Below are 25,760 nucleotides of genomic sequence, written 5' to 3' on the forward strand. Positions count from 1 at the left end.
GCCTGCCCCCAGCAGGTGAGGGCACCGTTCAGCTACCTGGGGCCTTTCATTCCTCCTGCCTGCCTTTCTCCTGAGGAGAAGGAAAGAAAAAGACTCAGGGGACTGAGGACTGGGATGCAATGCCCTGCTCACTCTGTGAGAGGGAAGAAGCCTAGGTGCCTCCAGGACCAAACAGAAAGGTGCCGAGAGCTCACCTTGACCCTGGGTGCTGTGAAGCAGGAGCAGGAGACATGGATGGAAATGCTGCGTCCAGGAGCTTCCTCCTGCTGCCCCCCACTGCCCCTTGGGGACTGGGGAGGCCCCGGGGTGTCCCTGGCTGCGATGGGGGCACTGGGGCTCTCCCCCCGGGCCCGTTAACCCATACGGGTGGGAAGCAGCTGGGCACTAGGGGAAGCATTTGCTGGGGAGGGGACACCTCAGGGTGGGGATGCGGGACCCCAGGGTGATGCCAGGCCTCCGGAAGACCCCAGCAGATCAGACCCTTTCTGGGGGGGGGGGTCTCACCACAACCAGAAGGACAGGACAGGACGGTGGGGGGGGGGGGGGGGGGGGGGGGGGGGGACAGGGACAGCCCCCAAGAGCTCAGCCCCTCCCGCTGCCCCCCACAGCCGCCCGGGACGGGGAGGCGGCGAGAAGAGCCGTGCAGCCCCGACGGGGCAGAGGGGGGAGCCCCCAGCCCCTCACTGTACCGGGGACAGCGCCCCGCTGCCCCCAGCGCCCCCCAAGTCCTACCGGGGGGGGGGGGGGGGGGCGGAAACGGGACCGGGGGCGCCGCGCCGCGGGGTCACGGCGCCACCTGGCGGCCAAGGGGGGGGCTCCCGCCGGCGGCTGCGGGGACCCGGTGCCGTGAGCTCCGGGAGGAGGCGGCTCGGGCGCTTCCCTCCCCAAAACCCAACCGGGCAGCCGGGTTAGGGCCAGAACTGCAAAGGGTCCCCGCAAAGGGAGAGCCCCCCCCCCCCAGCCCCGGGCCGGTAGGAGCTGCGGAGGGGGGCTCCGTGCAGCACTCACCCCAGCTTGCAATAGATTTAATGCAAGCTTCTATTTATTCGCTTGTTCTGGCAGGCACGGGGCATACACTACGGTTATTTTATCGCACAAAAGTTTCGCCGTGATTTCTCCTATCGTCAGTTCGGCAACGTGTTTGTTTAAACATCGAATCAGCTGCCAGCGACCCCAGGGGGATGCAAGCGCACATCTCCGGCTCAGCAGGTGAGGGAGAAAGCCAGAGGTACTCACTCGCTGCCTCCGAGAGGAGGAGTTTAAACATGGAACGGATTTAAACAGCTCCCAAAGTTGTCACTTGCTTTACTGAACCAAGGCTGATTATTACCAAAAGTCTTGCAGTGATTCAGGAATCTATATCTGCTTCTAAACACTTACATAATCTGAGAACTTTACCTTTCGGGATTTTTGACCTTAAAGGTACACAAGCCCTTTTGAGCCATCTACTCCAAAATCTTAGAATCCCCCTTCACATAGGGGAGGGAGGGGAGACACGTGAACTTGCCGGCTTGGCAGGCATTAAGTTCATTATTTCTAGGACTTAGTGGCTCAGGATTTGGCTGCTCGGTTTGTGCTGACCATTTTGAAACCTGTTTTCTCTGGAGTCCATGTTAACATCAAGAGGCCTCATGAATTCTGCAGGAGCAGAACCGAGTTCATCGTCTGGGCTCAGACATTTTGCCTGGAGCTGGATGCACATCCGCAACTAGCGAGATTTTGCCAGACTAGAGCATAGAAACACCTTGGTTGCAAAGAAGTTTAAGATAAAAAGAGGTACTCACTTATCTGTGTGCTTTCCTGGGCTTTAGACAACTCAAAGTTCAAGTTCCTGCTTTGCCAATTTAGAACAGGGAATTTCCTTGGTTTTGCCTGTTTGGGATCTCTGTGAGTTAACACAGACCAAGGACATCCACCTGGGCTTCCGATGCTCCTTCTCAGGAACTTTTCTCAAAAATACTCAGCCTGTGAGAAAAAGTTAAAAAAAATAAAAATAAAAAAGTTGTTTTGGTAAAGAGACAACCAGACAGTGCCTATGGCATGGGGAGGATGCACCACTTCCTTTAGGAATGCTGCGTTATCCCATGTTAGTTACAAAGTCTATTTCAAAGCCTGCATTTCGTCAGAGCTAAAACGGGCTTAAACACTGACCAGAGATCTTTTGGAAGGCATTCTTCGCTACCTACCATTTGCAGAGGGAACACGACATTGTAGTCCTTATTCAAGCACAACTCCCCGTGACTTCCATAGGAAAAGAGTAGCCTGTGTGAGCAGGCATCTGTGTATTCGTTCCATATGCACACCCATTCATTATGGATGATATACAAATGCCGCTTGTGCTTCCCGAGCAGATTGTTATGGTAAGGCTCACATCCCACTGATCTCACTGCAGGGCTTAGGAAGCATTCAGAAGCCTCCCAAAATGTGTTATAAACGATGTATGGAGAAATTACTTCCTCCAGCCCTGAAACACAGTCATTGTCATGGTGTGATGAAGGAACTGTTAAACAGACACGGCAACAAAACCGGAGCTGGATTCTAGCCAGGGCATTTCAAGCAACTTGTAAAAAGTTCCCTGATTCTTTAATGACTCCACCTGGTTCGAGCAGGACCTCTGTTTTATGTGCCTTTCAGAAGATATGTTGCAAGAGAAGTGTGTCGTAGATGATATGAATCAAACCGGTTCTTCTAACATCATGTTGGTCTGGAATAGCTGTTGACCTGATGGAGTGTTAATGGGAACATTTATTTGTTTCTTTATCACTACAAAGATGTCATATATACTTACCCCGCTGCTGCCACTGTTCCCAAAGGGCTGTCAGCACAAGAACCATTATAACATGACTGCCGGAGGTAATTTTTTTTTTCCACGCATTATTTCTTCAAATGATTCTGTAAAGAGAGAAAGAACTTGGATATAAAAATTGCTGGTAAAAGGACAGTGCAGCGCAATGTAAGCCAGAGAAGCTTTTCTAATGCCTGTCGGTCTCCTCTGCTGCTGCTTTTGGCACAGGGTGTGCATGCTGCAGGGGGCAGGAGGATGCAGTGTGCCGCTGGGATGTCCTGAGCGAGGACAGTGCTCGGTGAACAACCAGGCTGATTTCACGTGGTGCTGCCAGAGGGCGAGGTGCTCTGTGGGTGACATGCTCTGCTTCTGCATTGCCCTGCATTGCTGGATTATGTGAGAGCACAAACAGTTTAAAACTGTTTTGGTAACACAGTCATTAGTAAATAAAAATCATACAGAAGCTGCCGCTTTCACCTGTGGACAAAAATTTCCCGTTGCATTTCATTTGTGTTATGCAATGACTTGACAGTTTAAGGAAATTGCTAATGGGACCTTTTACTGCTAGGTCACTGGTTCAAATCTGGCTCTGTCAGTAATGACCAAGAGTATCTGATGAATGTTTGATGACGTGAGATTAAAATATGGGTCTCAATCAATTTATCAGTAGAAAAACCCTTCAACAAGTTAATGCTAATCTCGATAGCAAAGCCTGCAACGGTGGAGCACGACTGAGCCCTCTGCAGCCCTACGGTAGATCAAGGTCAGGGTGGGGGCATGCAGATGGAAAAGCTTACAGCACTGATGTCTGGGCCGAACCTTTCTGCACAAAAACAAATCTACTATTTAATGCACTGAACTCCCCCAGTAACAGTACGGTGCAAGAGAGCCAAATCCGGTATTGTTCTCCAAGGGAAAATGATCCTGGCGTATAGAGGAAGATGCAAACATTAGGAAATCCAGGATCAAGAAGTGGTTTTAACTAGTGCCAAAACTGAGAAATTCACAGTTTTGCAAGCCGAAAAGCTGTCTGGATTTCTCAATATTATAACACTACCAAAGTTGAAACACAAATGTCAAAAGTAATGGGTAAGTTACTAAATGTCTTTTTTTTTTTTTGAGACAAACTGATCCAACAGAAAAATAAGTTATTGCCTAATTCTGTACCTTCCAAACCATCCCGTGCTCTGAGAAAGCCTAAAGCACTGGCAGAATTGGGCAGCTGCTGACAGGCAAAGGCCAGGGGCTGGTGTGTGACCAAGAGCCAGCTGCCTGCCCTGCTGAGCCCAGCCTGCTTCCAAAGCAGCGCAGGGCCAGGTGCACGCACTGGACAGGGTCTGTAGCACACGTGTGTGAGGAGCTGCCCCACAACACCTTCAGGACCCGCTCTGCACCCTGCTGACACCCACCAGCACCCTGCTTTCAAGGCTCGACCCAGTAAACAGGGGCACCACCACCAGAGACAAGGGGAGCGCCCACGAGGTGCTGGCACAGCCCGGGGGGGGCCGCGCTGCACGTTCAGAAATAAAGGGGTAAGGGAAGACTCACATCCCTTGCAAAGTCACCAGGCGCTTGCAGAGCGCTTTCCAGCCGCTCAGAGAAAAATTTTAAAAGCATGAGAGCCATCTGGTGGGAGCAGGGAGGGGGTTTGACTTCATCTCGTTCACTGCGCTTTTGCCACGGGCTGCCGAGCCCGCGGCAGGGTGCTGAGAAACTGGGGAAGGCTGGGGACGGGCTTGCTGGTATCCCTTACCTCGGCATCACCCCTCGCAACTCAAAGCATCCTTCTGGGGGGAATTAGGTCTATGACAACCATGTCAGTGCCAAAGCACAACACATTTCTGCGTAAGAGACAGAGGCAGCCGCTGGGCCGGGGCACAGGGGGGACCGTGCCTGTGCCAGCACCTGAGCGATGGCTGCAGTGTGATCACCAGCAGCTAAAGGAATGAAAAATCCGGTGAAAAATCTCCACACGTTTTGCAGGACAGGAGCAGGGCTTTTTCTGCCCAGTAGAGCTCAGCACTCACTCACTGAAGTCAGCAGCACGGCCACTGGAAATCCTGAGGGACTGGGGCTCAGCCAGAGGCTGGAGCACTGAGCACCACCTGGCATCCTGCCTGAGAAGGCAGATCCAAAAGTTTTGGCATCATCCAGGAGTAGCATGGTCTGCTGCCAACAGCCCTGATCCTGCTCTGTGAGTGCTACTGCTCACCTCGGGCACCGTGCAGCCGTCTGGGGGCACCGCCTGCAAGCTGGGAAGCCGGTGCTTCGCTCTGCGCCAACGGTTCGGACCTTGGCGTTTGTAAGTAGTGGGCTCACTTTTTTTTTTTTTTGACCTCAATACTTTCCAGGTGGAAAATTAAAAAGAAGGCAAACAACTTCTTTCGTTATTCCAGGAGTCTCATACACACCAGGGAAGTGCTGGACAAAGCGTGCTGGTCCTGCCGTGCCGAGGGTCAGCCCCACAGCATCCCTACACCAGGAGCAGGCAGCACGCACGCAGAACATATTTTATCGCGTACAGTACTTTTGCTGCACAATAGAGAATATTTTGTCCAGCTCTGCAAAGTGCACTCACCCAAATCACAGCCCACCACTTTCCCAGCCACAGCCTTCGAATGAATCAAAACCCAGAGTAAAAGAAAATAAAGATGCTGCCCTGACCCTCCAGCTACATCACATTGCTTCAGCAATCTGCCAGGCCTTGGGGTTGCAAGTATAACTACATTTTAATTATAATTTAAACTTGAATATTTTTTTCCCAGTTACACACCTTATTTTTTCCCCCACAGAACTCTGTTTCTGTGCACCTTTTCACTTTCCTGGATTTGATCCATATTGATCCACACCTGCTTCTTCTAGGATCTTTGAAGACTGCAGAAATGACAATTTCCACACTAGTTACAAAATAATTACCCATGATAATTTAATAATGAGCTTTCCCTTTAAATTATTAACATAGGTAGCCAAGAAAATTGACAATTTTAGCAAGTTTAAATTCAAATGATAAATGCCAGATCTGTGTTAAATGACACCAGCAAATTAGCAATTAAAATATTTATGCAAGGCGGCAAAAAGATATTGTATGCAAGGGGCTGCAGAGCAGTCTCCCATTGGAGTATCTGACAATGCCTGTGTTTGCATATCTCAGCTTTAAACCCTGTGCAAAGGGAAGAGGAAGAACTATCTGAAGCTATAATTGAAGCTGGACAGTGTTGATTGGCACCCAGTGGGATTTCACCAGAATCCCAGCAATTCTCAAAACACCCCTGGGTTATATTCAGGAGAAATCCCGACCCCAATCAAATTATTTCTATCACATAAGTCTTTATCTGGGGGAAGGTCCAAAGAAAGAAATTGCTTCGTGGCCTCTAATTGCTTTGTCACTGAGAACAGACTTCCCTTTGCTGTCTGGCTTTTAAGGAAAAAAAAAACTCAAGCTGAAAGAAAAATACCAGTGTCAGAGCAGGTCTCCCATCCCTGCTAAATGCAAATCCTGTTTTTCCCAGCAAACTTTGTGGACGTGAACTGTTAACAGAGCATCAGCATCGTGGGGAACGTGCTGGAGCAGAGTTTCACTTGCTGTTGAGCTGGTGAATTCAAAAACAGAGGATTTTATTGCTGCTATTTCTCCTCCTCTCCGTGGCGCTCCCTGCCTGTAGCCACAGCCCCGCCGTGCCCCCCGCCTGCCTCCACACCTCCCCACTTCTCCCACTGGTTTGTAGCCCTTTTTCCCATCCTCCTGCCTCCGTCCTGCCCAGCCTGGCCATATCTGTGACTGAAAAGGAGGAAGCTCAGCCCTTTGGGATGAGGTTTTGTAGCCATCCCCATGCTTTTGGGAAGCTCAGAGTCAGCGCTGTTGCGCAGGACCCTGAGGGGCGAAGTCTAAGCATGGGACATAATTTCATCCAGACGCTTATGCAAGGGTCCAAACATCTTTGGGACATGTGTTAAAGAGCTGGATCCTCAGGAGGAGCAAAGCACAGGTTTGGTGCTGGTTTCTGCCCAGGGAAATGTTTGGTCCCAGCCTGACCGAGAGCAGCACCGGCAGAGGAGCACGAGCCTGCTGCAGATGCCAGGCAGCCAGGGCCACCTTCTCCTTCAGATGGATACAGAGCCCACTTGTGCCTGAAACCAGGGGGAACAATCCAGGGCCCCATCAACGCACAATTAATAAAACCCCAAAAGAATAGCACCTGTATTTCTTGTCAAGAACAATCCTGGGGGCGTTGACTGCAGCACGATAACGCCCCAGAGCCAACACCTGCCGTCGCGGCCAGGCAGTTCCCAGAGCCCAGCTTATTTTCTTCATCCATACCAAGGGGAAAAGTGGCCCGGCAGCTGCCTTTAATTGTTCTCTCCACCTCCAAACCTTTGGAAGAAAATCGGGAACACGCCCAGAGCAGAATGCCCCGCATGCCACCTGCACCAGGGAGCTCACACACGTGGCCACATCTTCTGCAGTGCTCAAGGAATCAAAGCCCGAAGCCTAGCGAACAATTCCAGCAGTGTTCAACAGTTTGGTCTGGGTTTCCCCCACTGGTTGCTTCTTGCCACCTGTGCAAATAAAGGTCATTTCCGGCCTCTTTTTCAGCAAGATGATCCGATCGGCTGTACCCGACACATGGACGCACGCATGCAAAGATTTTATCTTGAGGACAAGTTGTATCTTAGCAGGCTACAATTCCTCATTTCTCTTTACCTATCAACGCGCACTTTCTAACACGGAGGGCCTTTGAGAAATTAATTTCCATCTGAAAACAAACAAGGGCTGAAGCAGTTTACAGAGGAACCCATCTTTCAAGGACGTTTCCTTTTAAATTGCACAATATGGCTCTTAGCAAGGAAAATAAATAAAACTTAATCCCTCCGCATTCCAGCTGGCATTTTTTCCCCAAGCTAGCAGCAAACAATCAATTTAAAGAAAACTCAGACTATGGTCAATTAAGGAACTGTATATAATTTCATTTATAAATAGCAGATACCTATTCCGTTGATTATTTTTATCCAATTAGGCCAGTCTTACATTTTAAATTCCTCCGAATTAAGTCATTTATCCACTTCCCAGTCCTGGGCTTTTCACATCTGTTGCTGCAAAATTTTGCAGCTCTTCTGGTCTTTGGCTGTTGGTAGCTGAAACCCTCTCAGCTAATACAGATTTACTTAAGGACGTGGATTATAAGCCTCCAGGAAATGGCAACCACTGGGAAAATATGGTGCCTAATTGCTTGCAACGCTAAGAATTTTTTATTATTTTTAATTTGGGTTGATTGCTTATGCATGCAAATTGTTTCCTTTTACAGCTTGCCTATTTAGTCAAGACAGTCATCTTTAGGTTTGTGTGTGCAGACACACACTTCAGCGTTGTGTAAGATACTTGCATCAAGTTGTAGAGACCTCCAAGTTTTGCAGGCTACCTGTTTCTCTAAAAGCCAGCTGGTGCCTTTTTTCAATAAAAAAAACAATACCTCAGAGCCACAAAATACATTGAGCGAATTGTTGATCAACTAAATGACAATTTCCTTTATGAAAAGACACGCAGCTTGCCTGGCCAGAGTCTCTGCATCAGCACCAGCTGCAGCACCGAGCTGCACGAAGGAGAGAAGTCCCCACACCTTTCCCCTTGGGCTCTGGGAGGATGCTAACCAGTAAAATGGCCATAGTCAGGTGAAAAACTAGGCATTGTCAGAAAGAAAACTGGTACCTTGGGAAGGGGAAGTGGTAAGGGAGCCATGGTGTTTAACGTGATTGAAGATGCGTATCACAAACTAGGAGCAGGTCGTATCTGAACTCACTCTGTAACACTGAGAAAAGTGGAGTTCAAATCGAATTAACTGCCACTTTTACAAGCGCAAGTGAAGCCGAAGATTAGGAGGGAAAGGTTTCTGTCAGCCTTTCCCACAGATGTTTCTGGGGGCGAGGTCACAGGTAAGACTTCGAATGTCTCTTCCACACAATCCTCACAGGGTGGACTTTGCAACACCTCCGGACACCAAAAGTAGCACTGGAAAATTACGTAAAGGTCTCTTCATAGACATTTAGCATACTGGAGGGGGAAAATAACCAGCACCAATCACTCTGCTTTCACAGCCCCTTTCGAAGCAGCATGGACCGGCAGTGGCCCAGAGACCATTCCCTTTGGAGGACTCCCATGGCGCTGAGTGGCACGCTGTGCTGTGCTGTGCTCCCACGGACTGCCTGCTTCGAGCCAGGCATGCTTCCCATGGGTTGCTCTCCTGACCCACACAAGGTCCAGCACCATCAGTTTCCCTCTAATTTGGTCACTTCCATTCTCAACACAGCTGCCTTCCCCCAAATATAAGGTGCTTTGAACAGCCGGTTCTACTGCCCAAGCATTTTTATTTTAGACACACAACTTTCTTGGCTTTTCTGTCTTATTTGCTAGAGATAATTTGAATTTTGAACCAAATGACTTCAAACTCCTTCACTTTCCCTTAACTTCACAGGTTTTCTCCCAGACTTATAAAACATTACGAGTTTGTTTTCAAACCTTCAGATAGTTTAAGCACAAACTCTGGCCTGCTTTAGGAAAAGGGTTAAGGTAACTTAGAAACTGAATATAAAATAAATCAGTAAAGGTTACTTGGAATAAAGAGGTTTTCCCATGCTGGAAAACCTTCTGCATTTTAAGAACTGTCTGCCTGGGCATAAAACAAAGTGCTTCGTCTAGAACAAGGAAGGAAACAGATCCTTCGGCTGCAAAATAACCAATAGCCAAGGGAGCTGGGAGCTCTGCCATCCAAACCAAGGCTCTCGGTGAAAATTCCTAGCCACAGACTTGTTTGCTCTTCTCATGGAGTCACCTCACCTTGTGTAAATACATTCCCCTGAGCCCAGAGCAACAGACTCCATAAATCAGTGGCACTAGGATGCTCCATGAGGTTGACTAGGCACACACTATCGCACCATGCGATCAGTGCTCCCATCTCCAACAAAAACCACCCAGCCACGAAATTCCCACCTGTTCCCATTATATCACCTAGCTGGAAGCATCTTCTGGAGTCTAAATGTTCGTCAATCACACCACCATCAGGAGGAAGTCCACACGAAGACAATTTCAAGCCTCAGCCTACGGTTATACCCCCGAATTTGCATTTACTCATGCACAGCTGCAGACAAAAGACAACCAAAGCAAGCGGTGTCCAGGAAGGAGCTCTGCCCCAGATGAACCCCAGAAGCCAGGAGTGTTTGCCCAGGTGCTCTACAGCATCAAGGCAGAGGGAACGTTTCATTCCTTACCTCCCTGCTCCCCCATTGCAGCCTTCCCCTTTTTTCTCCCGTTCTCTTTCAAGCTGCACGGTTTACTTCTTCTGCAAGATCCAACTCAGCTCAAGTTTTGGCCGTTCTCGCTTCATCCCTGCACTTCCCGGCCCGTAGGACGCAGCTCGCCTGGCTTATCAGTATTTCTTTCCCACCCACCCTCATTCCGTGCAAGCTGATTTCCAAATTATTTCTAGAGCTAGCTGTGCACTTGGTTTGGTCCAGAGCAGCACATCTGAGTTGGGGGGGGGGGGGGAGGTGGGAGGGAAAAATCAAACATTACCGAGCAGTCACCTCCGCCCTGCAGTACTGCACACGCTCCCCCTCAGCTTGCTCTCTGCAGCCAACTGTTTGTAACAGTGTTGGTATCTAACGGAGGTAAGTTTGAAGTGGTACCATAGGTTCGATCACTACCTGAAGAAGTGAGGTCTCACCTGTGGTTCTCTCTGAATTTTTTCTTTGACCCGTGCCATCCCTCCATCACGTTATGCCTGGAAGTTAAACCATTCATCTTTCACGAGTATTCTTGGTTGTTTCACTGCCCACAGCTCAACCAAATCAAGCACCGTCCTTGCACCCTTGAATGCTCTACTTTTCAGTGCTTTCCCATTGCTACTCATGTCATTCACTCCCACTTCCTCAGTCTGTCATCAACAGCCACCCTAGACTGTTAAAAGCCCACGTATCCACATCACTCAGTTTGAAACTCCTTTGACCAGCTGTGCCAGGCTCAATCACTAAAGATTACATCCCAGATACTCCACCTGAATCTATCTTTCAAGAGTTTCCAATGTACTCTTTAAGCTAGCAGCATCCTCTCTCCTTCCCCTCCTCTCCCTCTTGCAAATAACCTTCTTACAGTAAAAAGAAAAAAAAAAATGCATCTGAGATGCTTTCATCTCATCACACCCCTCTTACCAGGATGCAGAAACTCAGATTGCCTGAACTTCCACATCTTTGAGCGCCTTCTCCAGAGAATAATTGGTTTTGGTCCGCTCCAGTGGGAATCGTGCAGCATCATTTCTCCTAGAAGACAGCACACACCTTCCTAGCTTTTCAGGCTCCTTTCCAGTGCCACATCCGTGGCTCCGACCCACGTTCCTGGCACAGTGCATTTGTTGAATCTACTGCAGGCCTGTTGCTTCTTAATGAGCAGTCCCTAGGTGCACTTACCTCTTACTGACGTTGGTGCGAATCCATAGTTCTTTCCTCTAGCTTTTGCATTACCAATTAGCAGTGAATAATTTATTGGAGAAATTAAAAGGTTCATTGCCAGGAGATCAGTCAGGCTGAGAAACAGCTTCTCAGCGTAAGCAGTGAAGGCAAACTTTTTTTCTTGTTATTTTTAAACATCTCCTATGCTCATGAAAGTGATGACATGACATACTCTCTGGGACAGTGGTGAACTGAAGCTGATGATGCCTGTGATTCCCTTCTGCCCTGCTGCTCATGAGAATACTGTAAGCAAGAACAAGTTCCCCTCCTCCCTTCCTTGCATTTAACCAGAGGTGTTTGTATAGCAGCCACAACCTCCCCAGCCTTCATTTCACAAGGCTGACCAAGTCTAGCTCTTCTCACCTCCTCTTCCCAATCGCTTGTGGTACCACTTGCTCCCTACCACGGAAGGGAGGTGACCTTACACAAAGGAAAAATTTCACATCACTGTCATCTTTCAGCACCCAGGGGACAGCAAGCAGGGTTACCAGAATATCCTTCACAAACATCCTCTGTGAACTAAGGGAAAGTCTTTGTTTCACAACACTCAACAGCACCCCATAACAGTGCTGCCCCAAAATAACCTACTTCCTGCCTTCACAGACTTTTAATTATGTGGCTAGAACTGAAACAGTCTAAATTATTATATAAGTTAAAAGCTTGGATGCATACAGAACATCTTTTTGAGAGAGATTTGATTTCAGGGAAAAACAGGTGTGGAGGAGCAAGACCCAGACCACTGCAGCTGCGAAGATTTCAAAGGGAATTTTCTCACTATTTTTCCTTGTCAACACTCCCAGCTTTTAACAGCAGCTTTGCAACGGTCACTGAAGCTCGTGGCAAAGCTAGATTTCTAAAGATGCAGGGAAACAAGACTGAGATACAGAATCACAGGATAAAGCAACTGATACTCCATCCTGTCGGGTTTTGCGTGGGGCTCAGTCACAGCAGGCAGCCTGCATGGCTTCCAGGAGCAAACGTGCCTTAGCATTCTTCTGCTGGTCTCTACCGGCCAATATCTGGTGGCAAGGACAGGCGTTGAAGACCAGACTCGTCTCCGACCAGGAGGTACCACCACAACACACAGCAATGCAATGGAAATAGGGAAGAGAGCGAGCAAGCATCAGAAGGTCCACTGATCTCCAAGGGGAGTAGAGTGCTACTATTGCATAAGAGCCTCTCAACACATTCTTAATCCTTGGAATTTCAGTACAAGAATCACATAACCAGGTGTAAAAATCTTCAAATGTAATTTATTAAGACATTCAGCTATGTCTGTCAGTCTACATCCAAAGTTACTACTAAAAATAAAATAGTATCACATTTCACATTAGGAATACCGACTTTGAAAAACACTTGAGTCAAGCCTATCGTATAAATAAGTGACTAATTTCTCTTCATATCAAAATTCACATAAAAAAATTGCCTGCCCCCCTACTCCCACCTATTTCCCCACCCTAGTCCCTAGTTCTACTTGAAGCCATGATGAATGTAAAAATTTAGGTATGGACATGTCCTTGTCAAAGAAAAAAGGTGCAAACCTATTAACAGCTTTAAAAGTGGCATTTGCGGAGTCTGATCATACACAATAATGTACTCATTCCCAAAGTGCAAATATCGCCAGAGTTTAATACTGTTTTAATTCAGCTGCAAGAATTAAACATTATACAGCACAGTACTGCGAGGCTTCTCTCTGTGCCCTAAAACTCATCCCACTTTCCTCCTGCACGTGGTGGCAGAGGCCAAAGTGTTCATTAGAGCTTTAGTTTACTTCATGCAGCCCAGACTGTGCCATTATTAGCAAAAGTTTCATATACATCAAAATATTGAAGACTCCGTCATAAAAGTCAAGAGTCACTATAGATTACATGAATTCAAATGCAATTGCCCCACCAAGAATACCCAAAGCATACACATGACGTATTAAGAGTGCTTCCATCTTCTAGTACAATCACCGATGTTATATCTTTGATTTTTTGCTTACGTGCCATAAAAAATTGTCAGAAACCAAAGCTGCACCTCGGTCAGAGACTAGCAAGTCACTGCATTTAACACCTCTCTGGTACCCTGGGACATGGCTGTATTCGATGCCCTCCTCCTGGCCAAAACAAAAGCTAGCGTTTTGTCCATCTGCCTACCGCCTCTCACGGACCTCCCGTTCTTCTCATCCCTCATCTACGTATTGAAAACACTCTTCCACTTCAATCTATTTCCAGACATCCTTCCTATGCCCACAGTTCAGAGAGCTTCTGGAGTCATTTTTTACTACATCTCACTGGAATTACCGCTACCAAGCAGCCCACAAAAATCAGCATGGGATATTACATTTTGACCAGCATTAACAGCTAAACTTCTTTCACAGATGCGGAAGGACAGGTTTTCTTCTGAGTCAAACTTGAATCTCTGAAATGTGTTTGTTCCTGCGTCGTCCTCTGTCACCTCAGAGCTGGATGCTAACCCTCGGGTCTCGAGCAGGGCACCTCTCTGGGGCTGCCATTAGTTCTGCAGCACAGGCTGCTCCCTGGCTGGCCTCGCACGGGCTCGTGTCCCTGTCCATGCCCCGGGACCCCTCAGTCTCAGCAGAGGCCTCCAGGCTGTCCTGTCCGTCAGCAACCTGTCCGCTGCTCCAGCTAGGGTTGTCGTCCGTGTTTGGCCCATTGTCGTGTTCAACACCAGGGGGCTCGGCTGCATCTCCAGGTCTGGTATTTTGCTCTGCACCAGGATTTGGCTGTTGAACTGGCTCCGGTCCCAGTCCTGGTAGCTGTGAAGGGCTCTTAAGTTGGCAGTGGCACAGAGGGCAGGTTTCTTGCACATACAGCCATTTCTTAAGACAGCCCGCATGAAAAAAGTGGCTACATGGTGTGATTACAGCAGTTTTCATGTCCTGAAAGACACACAAAGAAGACAGATCATATTATTTGCAGTTCCATTTCTCTCCTCTCACCCTGTATCTGCCTTGCCTCACCTAATGGGAGCAGTAGCCACAGAGCTGGCAGAAGCAGTCCACAGGCAAGTAGGAGGAACGTTTCTTCCTTCGTACTTACAAGCCTCCACATTCAAGTACACACACACCAAATACAGACCACGGCTGACTGTTTATACTACAGGAATTAGAAATTAGGCTAAAGTCTTGTTTACAAGATATTACTACACTTAAATGAAAAGGTTTTGTAGGATGAGTGTTGCAGGATTAGTTGGCTTAGGAAAATTGTGCAAGTCAAAAACAGCACGCTTGCAGGTATAACATGTACCAAACAAGTAAGAAATTAAATAACACCTTCTCTCAGATGAGACACATGTATTACCTGTCTGGTGTTTTAAACACTGCCATTCATTCTGGCAATAGCAGTTTTACTCCTCAAAGAATTTGCATCAAGTTTGGAGTCAATCCAATTGTACCCTATTAATCCTAGGGTGGTTCTTTCTTTGTCATACATAACTACAATTTCTATCCAAGAGAAAGAGACTTTGAAGCTGGAGGTGTGATAAAGATATTACTTTCAGCATTAATTTCTAAGGTCCTTCCTTCTGCTGTCTTATGTTAGATAGACCCTTAACCTTTTGATAATTAGGTTTCTGTTATAAAACTGACATTGTACATGAGTGGAAGTAGCAGTGCCTGTGGAGACTGAGCTGCTTCTAAGGATGAATAACAAATCGGCTACTGAGTACGCATTGTCTTTCAGAATCATCCACTAATGAAGAAAGGGCACACTTGCTATTACTATTGATACCAGCTCAACCTGAACACAAAAAGTTTCAAAGAAAGTCAAGGGCGGTTTGTTGCGTACAACTGGAGAGAAAAGTTAAAGATTGAACATACCCAAATAGTTTTTATACATTAAAAAAAAAAAAATCAATGCCAGCACTCTAAATCAATTTACATAAAGCAGAAAAATGGGTAATTCAAATAACTTATTAAGCACAAATGTTACTCATTAAACATAATTCAAGTAACTTATTTTACTAGATGCAGATTGAGCTTGACAGACAGTCCGGAGCTATTTAAATTCAAGTCAATCTTTTGACATTTCTATTCCTACCTGGTAGCAGATGGCACAGATATCATTGTGTTGCTCCAGCTGCTCTTTTGTGGCAATGGGCAGCGATTTGATCTTGTTCACTGCATCTCTGCGAAGAAGGAAACTTTTCCACCCCAGCTGGGCCCGCAACCACACATTGTAATAGGAGTGAATGAAGATGATCACAGAACCCATCACAGTCCATTCGCCAAAGACAGTTTCTGAGACACCGTATGCCACCACACAGAGAGCAACAAGGAATTCCAGCAGCCGGTACGTGCCATTTACGTAATAAATCACATCATCCATATTTTCTACTGGTTCTTTCCTGAACTCTTCCACCATGAACAAAACATAAATGAAGAGCGTCCCAAGCACCTGTAACACAAGACCATTAGCTTAACATGCAGTTCTGAACTGGAGCTGAAGTTGCTCAGCATTGTCCATCAAGCTCTGTATATATCATGCTTCTAAATCAGACAGAGACAGGCAAGCCCCAAAGCGGCAAAACTGTTGCTGAACCTCAAGACAAATAAAAGTCACTTCTTATCACAAAGCATTTGAGCTTTTTCGAAAAAGTGCTTCCTCTTCCAAGTACTTTCCTGAGTTGAAAACATAGTTGAGTTGATTAAACCAAAGTGCTAAGCACCATGAGGAGAGGGGGTTAGAAATTAATTATAAAAAAGTTATAACAAACACTCATAGCGCAAAACATTTCCTGTGTTTACGCTTCTATGTTTTGAGCATCAAGTTACTTCCAAATAACCATAGCTAGACTTTTTTTTCTACTGTGATACTTAAGCCCTCAAAAGCCTCCTAGCTTTACAATTTGAAATAAACTTCCATTCACCTATGCCCTCAGCCCACCCTTAGGAGCTCCTTAGCCGCAGATACAAGGAAATTTTACATCATATCTTGTACTTCTGCCCTTTTATCATCCTCGTTCTATTCCAATCATGTATTCCCCCCCCCTCGAGAAACAGATCACAGTTTAAGCAGGGATTCACAGTCACTACAGGGCTAATGTTCTTACCTGAAGAGAGGTTAGAATACTGCTGGAGATAATGATCAACAGCCAGAAATCCATGTGGAAAAATTGACAAATCATGTAGGCCATGTACGCGGGGAACACAAGTAAGAACAAACAGAGGCTGACTGCTCGGAAGTGCTTCCACAGACTCCTGCAAACACCACAACACGTTTTTATTTTTTAAGTCAGATGTGAGTGTCAGAATAAGAAGAGGTTCACTGCTGGACGTAGGCATGTTAGATCGTTGCTGAAGGCTTTAACTTTTTGAAAGGAGTTTTTGTTTTACTTGGGCACAAACTCATCCCCAGCATGCATGTCTAGAGTATATGCGCTCTGAAAAATTCCCTCACATCTGACCTCTGCTGTTTTCACACACAAAGATTATGAGCAAATATACAGTAATTGCTATAATTGGTCAAGATAGAGGTTAAACAAATTAAGTACCTAAGATACTGGATGTCTCAGATAAAAGTCCATTAAACTAAAGGAAACAAATATGTATGTAACTGTTTATACGCTTTCCTATATAAATGGGGTTCTTCTAGATTATATATTTATCACAACGATTCTACGATCTTCAACGATTCAACGATCTTTTTGCTAACATACATGGGGCAAAGGTATTTCCTTTCATCGCCAGACTTAGCCCTCCTGCCTTTGGAAGTATATTCCCCAGTTTGGAGATCACAAGAAAAGAATCTAGTGGGACTTGAACATTTATCTCTGCCACTTCTTCCTCTGCTCCTCTATCACTTACTTCTTCCTAATCTCCCTCCCAACCTAAACACACCATCAATCTCTTACCCTCACCCCTTTGCAAAAGCTTTCAGAGCATCTCCAACAATTACTATACTACTCTTATATGTTCTTCAGGTTGTATTTTAACTTCATTTAGCTCTGGCAATGAGGTACAGAGAAAGTGAAAGTACTGGGGAGGACAGTAGCAGAAACTGAGTAATTTAATACAATCTGAAGAAACATCAGAATGCTACTGTAAGGTTTGCAATTCTCTGTGGACGAGGGAGAATGGGAGAGCTGAAGTGGAATTTATCCTGATCCTAGTTAATTTAGAACTGCCTGAAAAATTTGGCAGAAGAGAGTTAAAAATTGCTGTCACCACAGGCTGCTTGTTTAAGCTGGGCAGATGGTCATATCCTGGCTCTACTCCTCTTCCCTCTGCCAGTATATTTAAAGTTAACATTGCTGCAGGACACTGGGTACAAGTAGCCTCTAAGCCAAACAAACTCTCTGCACATAAATAAACCTCCTTTTATTTCCTCACTTACAGGCTACAGAAAGGGGAAAAAACACAAGCAATTAACAAAGATGCAAACAAACAGATTAATACAAGAAAACCAGTACCAATTAAGCTCTTTGAAACAGAAATTAAACTTAACAACAACCCCACATGATCAAAACATCTGTTACACTAATACAAAGTCTTCCGCCTCTTACTTCTTGCCAGCAAACTCTATCATTTTGGGATCAGTGTCACAAAAAAATGGGTTTCCCAATATCTAAGGTCACCCCTCGATACATCCCATCTTCAATAGCTGTTCGAGACCACTGCATGAGGGGGAATCCTACCCAACTGCAGAAGAGGTTAAGCAAAACCTGCAGATTCTGCAAATCCACACAATAGAGCGTGGCGGGGCAAGCACAGGCACTGGAGTCCTGGATTTGCTTAACTGAGACCCACAGGGGGAGTAACCACCACGCAGTGCAGTACTCAAGAGTAGGCAGCCAGCAGCTGCAGATCAGCATGGTCTTGCACAGGCTGGATGGACACACTCCTGAGCAAGAGCAGGTGACCCAAGTCACCCTCATTTGGCAGCATACAACATGCTGAAAAGCATTGCTGTGTGCACTAGAGGGAGCAGGATGGCAAGAGGAAAAACTACAGAATTAACTAGAGATCTGCAAAGATAAGATGTGATAGCTTTACAAGCTACTAAAATCCAAATCAGGCCATTAACTACCAGTTTACCGCTTCCTAAAACGGCACTGAATAACTTTCAGTTTAGGAAACCAGTCTCTTACTTGTCTCTTGAGGCTCCCAATGCCAAGACAATGGGATCGGCAATTTCCAGCATAGACTGAAGGATGGATGCCACCACAATGAAAAGAATAATACTGAGCAGGAATGCCCGATGCACAACTTGGAGCTCAATCAAACCCGTTTGCACAGCCAGGATCAGGAGTGTGACTCCTTCAGTCATTCCCCTGCAGATCAACAAAGAAGAGAGAAAAAGAAAATCATTTTTCTGTGTGTCATTGTTGGTTCAAAAACATATCCAGAAATGCCAGGAAATAAGCTGTTTCTGCCATAACCCTGCATTGTCACTGTTTTTGACTTTTATTGATGTAACCATTAAAGCTTTAACCAGACAGGAATGTTTTCAGAAACACTGAAGTGCTGGGGCTTAGGAACTACCAAATTTCAGAAGCTTGCTCCTGAAACAGCAGCGTGTAAGGTTATACCAAGCCGAGCAGACACCACTCCTTGACAGAGTTCCCCCAGTACTGCACTGTCCCAGAGGCAGTCTCAGAGAAGGAACCTGCAGCCTCAGTGCTGCCTACACGAGTCTGAAGCAGCACTGCTAGGTCTACAGCTGGGTACAGCCAGCCTCATTCCTAGATTACCATGAAGCCCCTCTCCACCTGGTATGTTTCCCCATCACCACACTCCTGTCTGCCCTTTGGTGCTGGGGCACCCCAACTCACATCCCCACCAACCCCCAAGCTTTAGGAAAACTAGCAGTTTGTTAATTTTCCAGTTTATTCTCTGTGTGCCTATGTTGAATACAGGAGGAAACACTGAATTTCTCCAAATGCAGCTGTCTGTTTCACTTCTTTTTGGTTAGGAAAAACCAGACTGCATTTCATGCCTCCAGACAGTGCATTTCAGCACCACTACTCGAAGCGACCACAGTACAGAGCACCTGGAACCACGCACTTCCCCAGAGGAAGCTTTTATGTAGGCTACTCTTAAGCAAGCCCAGTTCATACCCATTCTCACTTCTACATTTTGGAATCCAAAATGTAAAACATTCTTTTGCATATGGTTTGAACTTTAGCCCTTAGGTACCGGCTGGAATAACTAAAAAACACACACAGGATCCCAACCCCATTTTAGCAAAGTTGAGATGAGCATTAGGAAAGAATCGGCTCCTATATTCTGGTTATTTCTCATAGTTACTTATAGGTGATCCATACAATGTTGTGTTTTAAGACTCCAAGATTAGTCATGTTTCACACATGACTGCAGGGTAAATGAGGAAGTGTGAATGTGAAGTGTTTATATTATCCAAGCAAGTTGCAGTTTTCCAGTGACTCACATTGATTGTCCTTAGTACCTTCATTAAACTCTGTAATTTTAAATCCCAAATAACAGCCCTGCACTTCTTACAAAAACTAACCATCTCCCAAGAAATTCTGTGACAAGCTGCATTTCACCTTGTGTCCTTCCAATGCACATGCAGACTGGCATACAAAAAGCCTGTCACGGATACCCATGAGTTCGTAAGTTAAAAAAAAAAAAAAGAAAAAATACAAGCTGTATCATTTCTGTATAAATACTTTTTTGTCTTGTTTAGACCCTAGACACAATGAGGCACTTACCTGTTCATAGCAGGGTCATTCATGAATGCTCGGTAACCCTGCAAGTAAAACTTGCAGAGAGTCAGAACTCCCAGAGCAACGAAGGAGACTGTGAAGACCAAGCCCAGCAATGAGTATGGAGTGCTACAGCATTCTGCAATACTGGGAGGAGAAAGAGGGAAAGAGGCAAAAAGAAAAGAACCATTAATCAAAAGCAATGTGAGGAACTCTCCCCTTGTCCTGTTAATGATGCAAGCTGGTTTTAAAGCACAATTAGACTGGCTTAATGAGAGTTAAAACCTCTACGCCACCATGGAGCCCTCCTCTTAGTTTTTTTGTTTGTTTTCTTTGCGTTTTAACACTTCTTTTTAAGCCAAAACTACAGCACAGCTCCACAGCTAGTAATGCCTTCAGGCTGGAGCTGTGGCCACGCAGTGTGGTCTTCCCGTTCCCTCCTGTCCTTCCCTGCTGCTGTGCCACACGGTGGCACTGTCCTGCCTGCATACGGTTTTCACAGCCAGAATGCACTTCGGTTATTTGCTGAAATTTCAGCCAGCTACCAGAACCACAGAGTTAAAGCAGATGGATTCACTAAGGCACTTTCCACACAGACCTGCAATAGTGAAAACAAATGTCAGACTGATAAACACTGTTAGAAGACTGGAATTTTTTTGGCAGCGTTCCCATCAAGTTGAGGTAGGCAACACCTGTCTTTCAAAAACCTGAGTCAGAAGCAAAACAATGAAGAATATTCTCCCTCAGCTGGGTTTTTCCTTTCTTTTTCTACAGCTGTAAAGTATCAAAAGATTGAGACTTCAGAATACATTGATGACACTGAGAAAAGCTGAGTTACTACAGCTCCCTTACCTTAGGACTGCTCTTGTGCTGATCCTGGCACTGCGTTATTCGGAGCAGCCTAAGCCTCGGATGCCTTGGGCACCTGAGGAACAAGGCTGCCAGCACAAGGGGAGCACAGCGCAACGTAACACGTGTGCCAACACTCTGTAAAGAGCTAGCTGTCAGCCAGGGATTAAACACCTGAAAATCCTCAGATACATAATCCAACATAATACACTGGCACCTCCATTCCTTAAAAAAAAAAAATCTTAGCTTGTCTAACAGGACAGTAGTCTTTTATGAGAGAAATGATAGTGGGCAAAAATGTGTCGCGCTAATTAACCAACTAAGAGTGCACCAGGCTAGCAGTCTGAAAAGACTAGTGTTTTGAGGAAGCATATCCTTCAAAAATAAACAAAGCACAACCAAGAGATATTTACTTTGTCTCTTCTAGTGACTACCTGAACAGGAAAACTCCTTTGAAAGCAATTCACAACTAAATTCTGAAGTGTTTATGTACACTATTGGCAGTGTTTCCAGTAAACCTTCAAATTCAGCCTATTTACTAACCTGAGCAGGGCTGATAAAGCTTTCACATGTTCCTGCCAGTCAAGGTAACACGAAATAGAGTATTTAAATAAGCTATTTCTGTAGAATCTTTGAGGAACTCTAATTCAAAATAAGTTATCTTGGCCTTCCAACTGATGTCCAACCTTTCTTTCCTTGTCAGTTATTATAGGATTCTTCTTAAACTTTTTTCCCGATGATCTGCCGCCATGCAAGGGTCCCAGAGGAGCCTAAGAGCTCCAAGAGACTCCTGAAGAGCTCTGAGTGTTATATTTACGTCTCGAACACAAGTTTACAAATTGTCCTGAAGAGCTAAACGCTTCAACATATCTCAAAAATCACAGCAGTTACATACTCAAGGAAGAGATTTTGAGAGGAACAATAAGGACAATAAATGTACAGAACAGTTTTTAAAGAGCAAATCAGTGAGCAAGAGCCCTCCAAGTCTGTGAAGAACAGACCTGCTGCCTCTCCCATTTTTATAGAAAAGCTAAGAACCATTTGCTCTTTTCTTTCCCCAATACAAGAATTGGGGTGCACTGAATGAGACTATATGGATTCAAACAACCAAAATGTTGTTTTCGTTATACAGACCAAGCTGAGCTGTGAAACTACTTGGGTAGGATCTTTCAAACAACATAAGCACACGTGGGTTCACAGGCAGACAGCAAAAACTGATGGAAGAGAAGTCTTTTGAGGATTACTGAACAGTTATTAACCATACTGCAGCTTTACTTCTGAAGGCGCATGTGGGATTGGAAGAGTCCTAGGAAGTGTCCAGTTTGTTGAGTTATGGGTGGGTATCTTTCCAGGCACTCATTTATGACCACCGCTGGAAACTGGATCCTGGGCTAGATCAGTATTTGGGCCAACACAGTGCAGCCACTCTGGTGTTCTTGTCAATATCTGACACTGCTATAAAGCACACTCCAACTGCTCTCACCTGAACTCCAGCTACACTATTTTAAGTCATCAGTACACTCAAAGGGCACAGGTGCAGAAGTCACTCACTTTCATGGAAGAGGATGTCTGTTCCATTTTGGTGAGCAGCCAGCACTACGGTGGCTGTTGTGGCTGAACTGGGAATTTTCATGAACTGTCGTGACCTGGTACTTCAGCTCCCTCCTGAGGAGTGAGAGGCTGTCAGTGGTACTACCCGAGTTCGTGTTTTTAAGGTGACTACGCTTGGATTTTTTTTTTCTACTGTGACAGAACAAACAAAAAGACCATTTTCACAGTTGTTCTGTGTTTTTGCAATTGCAGGTAGAACTTCAGAGATCAACCTGTACTTACTCACTCATGGAACAAGCTAATACAAGTCTGCAAGGCAGGCTTCCTGTTTTGCCATAAATAAGAGAAGTCTAACGATTTTGGCACAGGAATAAACTCAGTTACTAGGAAAAGGATAGCTTGCCTCACCTCTGCTAACTGCTAAATGCAGTGCTCTGTTGCAGCAAAATTAAAATTGCAGCAGAGATGAACAAGAGGAACAAACTTCAGACACCATTAGTTCAGCTGACAATCAGATAACATAGTTGGTGCTTTTACATAATGCAGTATGACAATGTAAGCAATTTTAATAGTACACGCAGTAAGATCTCTGGCTTTTCTCCTTAATGACAATGAATTTTGAGAGCTTAACACTATGACATCATATATGCACGCACAAAGGCAGGCAAAAATTAAGCAGCTGGAAAGCCTGATTGGAAAACTGTAGTGATGAGTAAGTTACTCAAGCAAGTTGCTACCCAAACAGCAGAACTAATGATGTATGGCCTCTAAAGGATATGTCCTGTTACCTGCGTGTTCAGACACCATCCCTTTTCTCCCCATCCCAGCATTACACAATATAATTTGCCTCACCCACCTTCTCCCGCAATATACCCAGTTCCTCTCTGCCCTACATGCGCCCTCCCTTTTGTATGCGGTGATCTCTAGTTAGACGAGAGTCAGCACAGGCACGTACAGCCTGGCCAGAATCCCTCAAATGCTGCCTTTCTCTCAGTGACAGCACTAACACACGCCTCTCTCCCTATAGCCAGTTTTTACCAGGCTTTTAGCAAATTGGTATTTTTAAGAGATTTACACCTCTGCCAGATTAACCACTGGACTCAAAAGTTACTTTAGGAGTTGGTTACTTCAGCTGACTGGATGAACTCGAGAACACGTCCCACAACAGAATGAAGAAGCAAGACATACAGGGATCAGAAAAGAATATAATCACAAATAAGGTACTGAACTAAATAACTTCAGCTGAGATATCTCAGACTTAAAAACGATTCGTATACTGAAAACAAACTTCTGGACCAAAGCTCTAATTACAGCTATTCCCTCATCAAAGAAACGTTTTGCTTTCTTTGGGAACTCCCCACGGTTGAACTAATGCTGCCTGAATGGAATCCATGCCTCTGAAGCTTAACAGGGTTTGCACACATGGTTGCTGAGATAAGGACAGGTATTTGCCTGGCACCCAAATTCAGTAAAAGCTGATCTACCTATTTAGTCTCTAAAAGAGCACACATTTCAGAACATAGTCAAAACCTAAAAACAATTATTTGCAGACTAGTAAGTTACCTTGTCAAGAAGAGGAAGAGGAGCCTCTCTCTCGAGGCAGGCTGGTCCCGTGTACTGAAATAGGAATAGATCTGAAGAGCAAACAAGACGAGCCAAAACACCATGAAAAGAACCGGGACCACCAGCTGGTTCCACAAAGACATTCCCAGAGCCAGGAGACCATATACTTCCACCACCTGGGCAAGACAGAAAAAAGCACAGTTTGTTATTAGTTCGTGTCATCTGTAGTTTGATAACAAAAGGCTGTCCACCAATAAACCACAACAAAGGTAGGGTTAATTCACACGGCATTAGCCATCTCAAAGGAGAAGAGGGAAAGCCCAGACTCAGCAGTGACACGCTACCATCTGATCATCTATTTTACTTGAAGTACGAAGTACCTGACTGTGCACCGAACCACCAGAACAGCTGACTGCCCCTTCCTGTGAATAACTGGCTCGGAGCTGCTGACTGCAGCCCTCTCACAGCAAGAGGAACGAGGACACGCGCCTCCGGTCCACGTACAACCCACTCGGACCTTTTGCCCAGCTCAAGTCACAGCGTTGTTGTCTTCTCTATAGCTACTGCCAACTCACCACACATGCTAGATAATGAAATGAGCCACACCACTTCAGCATAGTAAATCTGCTTTGCTGATCTGTTTTAAAGGAAAATATAAAATGTCTGAGGTATTTAGCGTTAAGTACCTCAGAACGAATATGTACCAAACTCCTGACTGCTCCTAATCAACCAAGGGTTTTGAAGTTCACAGTTAAAAGCTATTTCAAAAGACTTTGAAGCTCAATTACATTTTTTGTATTGCAAAGACTAAGTTACAATGCAGTGATTTTCAAGAAGCTGGAGCTTCATATAGCTAGACTTAATATAAAACATCAAAAGGAAATCACTCAACTGCTTTTTCTTTATCATCTCCTTCCCACAACGACGGAAAATTTGCAATAGCTAGCAAACACATGAAAAAGTCTGTATTTCAACAAAACGTTAGAGAGTTGTCTACTTAGTCTTTCATGACCAGCATGAGGGATATTAACGTTCACGGGACCTGCTGCAGCATCTGCTGCGGCTGATGGACAAGCAGTATGCTGCTGGCAGGGATATGGTGCCAGGCTCCTGCTTTTAGCTTTGTGCAGACTTGTCAAGGAACTGTGTTTGCCCTCAGGAGACTCCCTTGGCCTCTCCCTTGGCCTGGGACCAATCCAAGCAATCCCACGCAGCTCCTGGCACAGCACTCCATCACATCAGAGACAGGTCAGCTATGCTCATAACGTAGGTTCATAACCATGAGGTATTTCTGGCATCTTCTGCAAGTAGGCAGCCAAGCTTCTAGACCTGCTTTTAAATTATACCATCAGCTACAGTTTGAAATACACACACATGCAAAAAGCTGCTTTGGCCCACCTGGTAGGGCCATCCCCCCGTGGTGCTCCATTCAACAAACACTCCTGGTGTTTAACATCCTAATATTCAGTAAGTTTTGCCGCTGATATCAAAACAGCAATCAATTCCAGCCTGCAACAGCAGTGAACTCACCAACACATCACTGAAGACTAACCACCACGCAAAGTTACAGCAATGGAATCACATAGAGGAGAACGTTCAACACAAAACAAGACAATATCCTTCTTTGGAATAAACACACTTAACTTCATTTGTAATCCCCTGCAGGCAGTTATACAAACACACACAGAGCCAACATTTTTTTTTCAGCTGTGTTTCAAGACCATATGCGAAGAGCAACAAGCGCTTTAAAAACAAAACTTTTGTTATCCCATTTCACCAATGCAAAACAAAAAACACTTGTACACAACTTTCCATTCCAATACACTCTCTACAATATGCACTCAAAAAA

General features: G+C 45.5%; 1 protein-coding gene across 4 annotated transcripts in view; it reads right to left on the reverse strand.

The window, feature by feature from the left end:
- Positions 1-12,514: 12,514 nt before the first annotated feature.
- Positions 12,515-25,760, reverse strand: part of RNF145 (ring finger protein 145) — a 44,752-nt gene continuing 31,506 nt past the window's right edge. For all 4 annotated transcript variants that reach the window (XM_067005463.1, XM_067005464.1, XM_048080403.2 and 1 more), the window contains 6 exons: positions 23,912-24,087; positions 19,955-20,095; positions 18,374-18,556; positions 16,337-16,484; positions 15,325-15,681; positions 12,515-14,165 (listed from right to left, as the gene is read on the reverse strand). In XM_067005463.1, coding sequence (XP_066861564.1) covers positions 13,722-14,165; positions 15,325-15,681; positions 16,337-16,484; positions 18,374-18,556; positions 19,955-20,095; positions 23,912-24,087 — 1,449 coding nt within the window. In that variant the 3' untranslated portion in view covers positions 12,515-13,721. The remainder of the gene's footprint in view (positions 14,166-15,324; positions 15,682-16,336; positions 16,485-18,373; positions 18,557-19,954; positions 20,096-23,911; positions 24,088-25,760) is intronic.

Source organism: Anser cygnoides, chromosome 14 (genome assembly GCF_040182565.1).
Source record: "Anser cygnoides isolate HZ-2024a breed goose chromosome 14, Taihu_goose_T2T_genome, whole genome shotgun sequence".
NCBI lineage: Eukaryota > Metazoa > Chordata > Aves > Anseriformes > Anatidae > Anser > Anser cygnoides.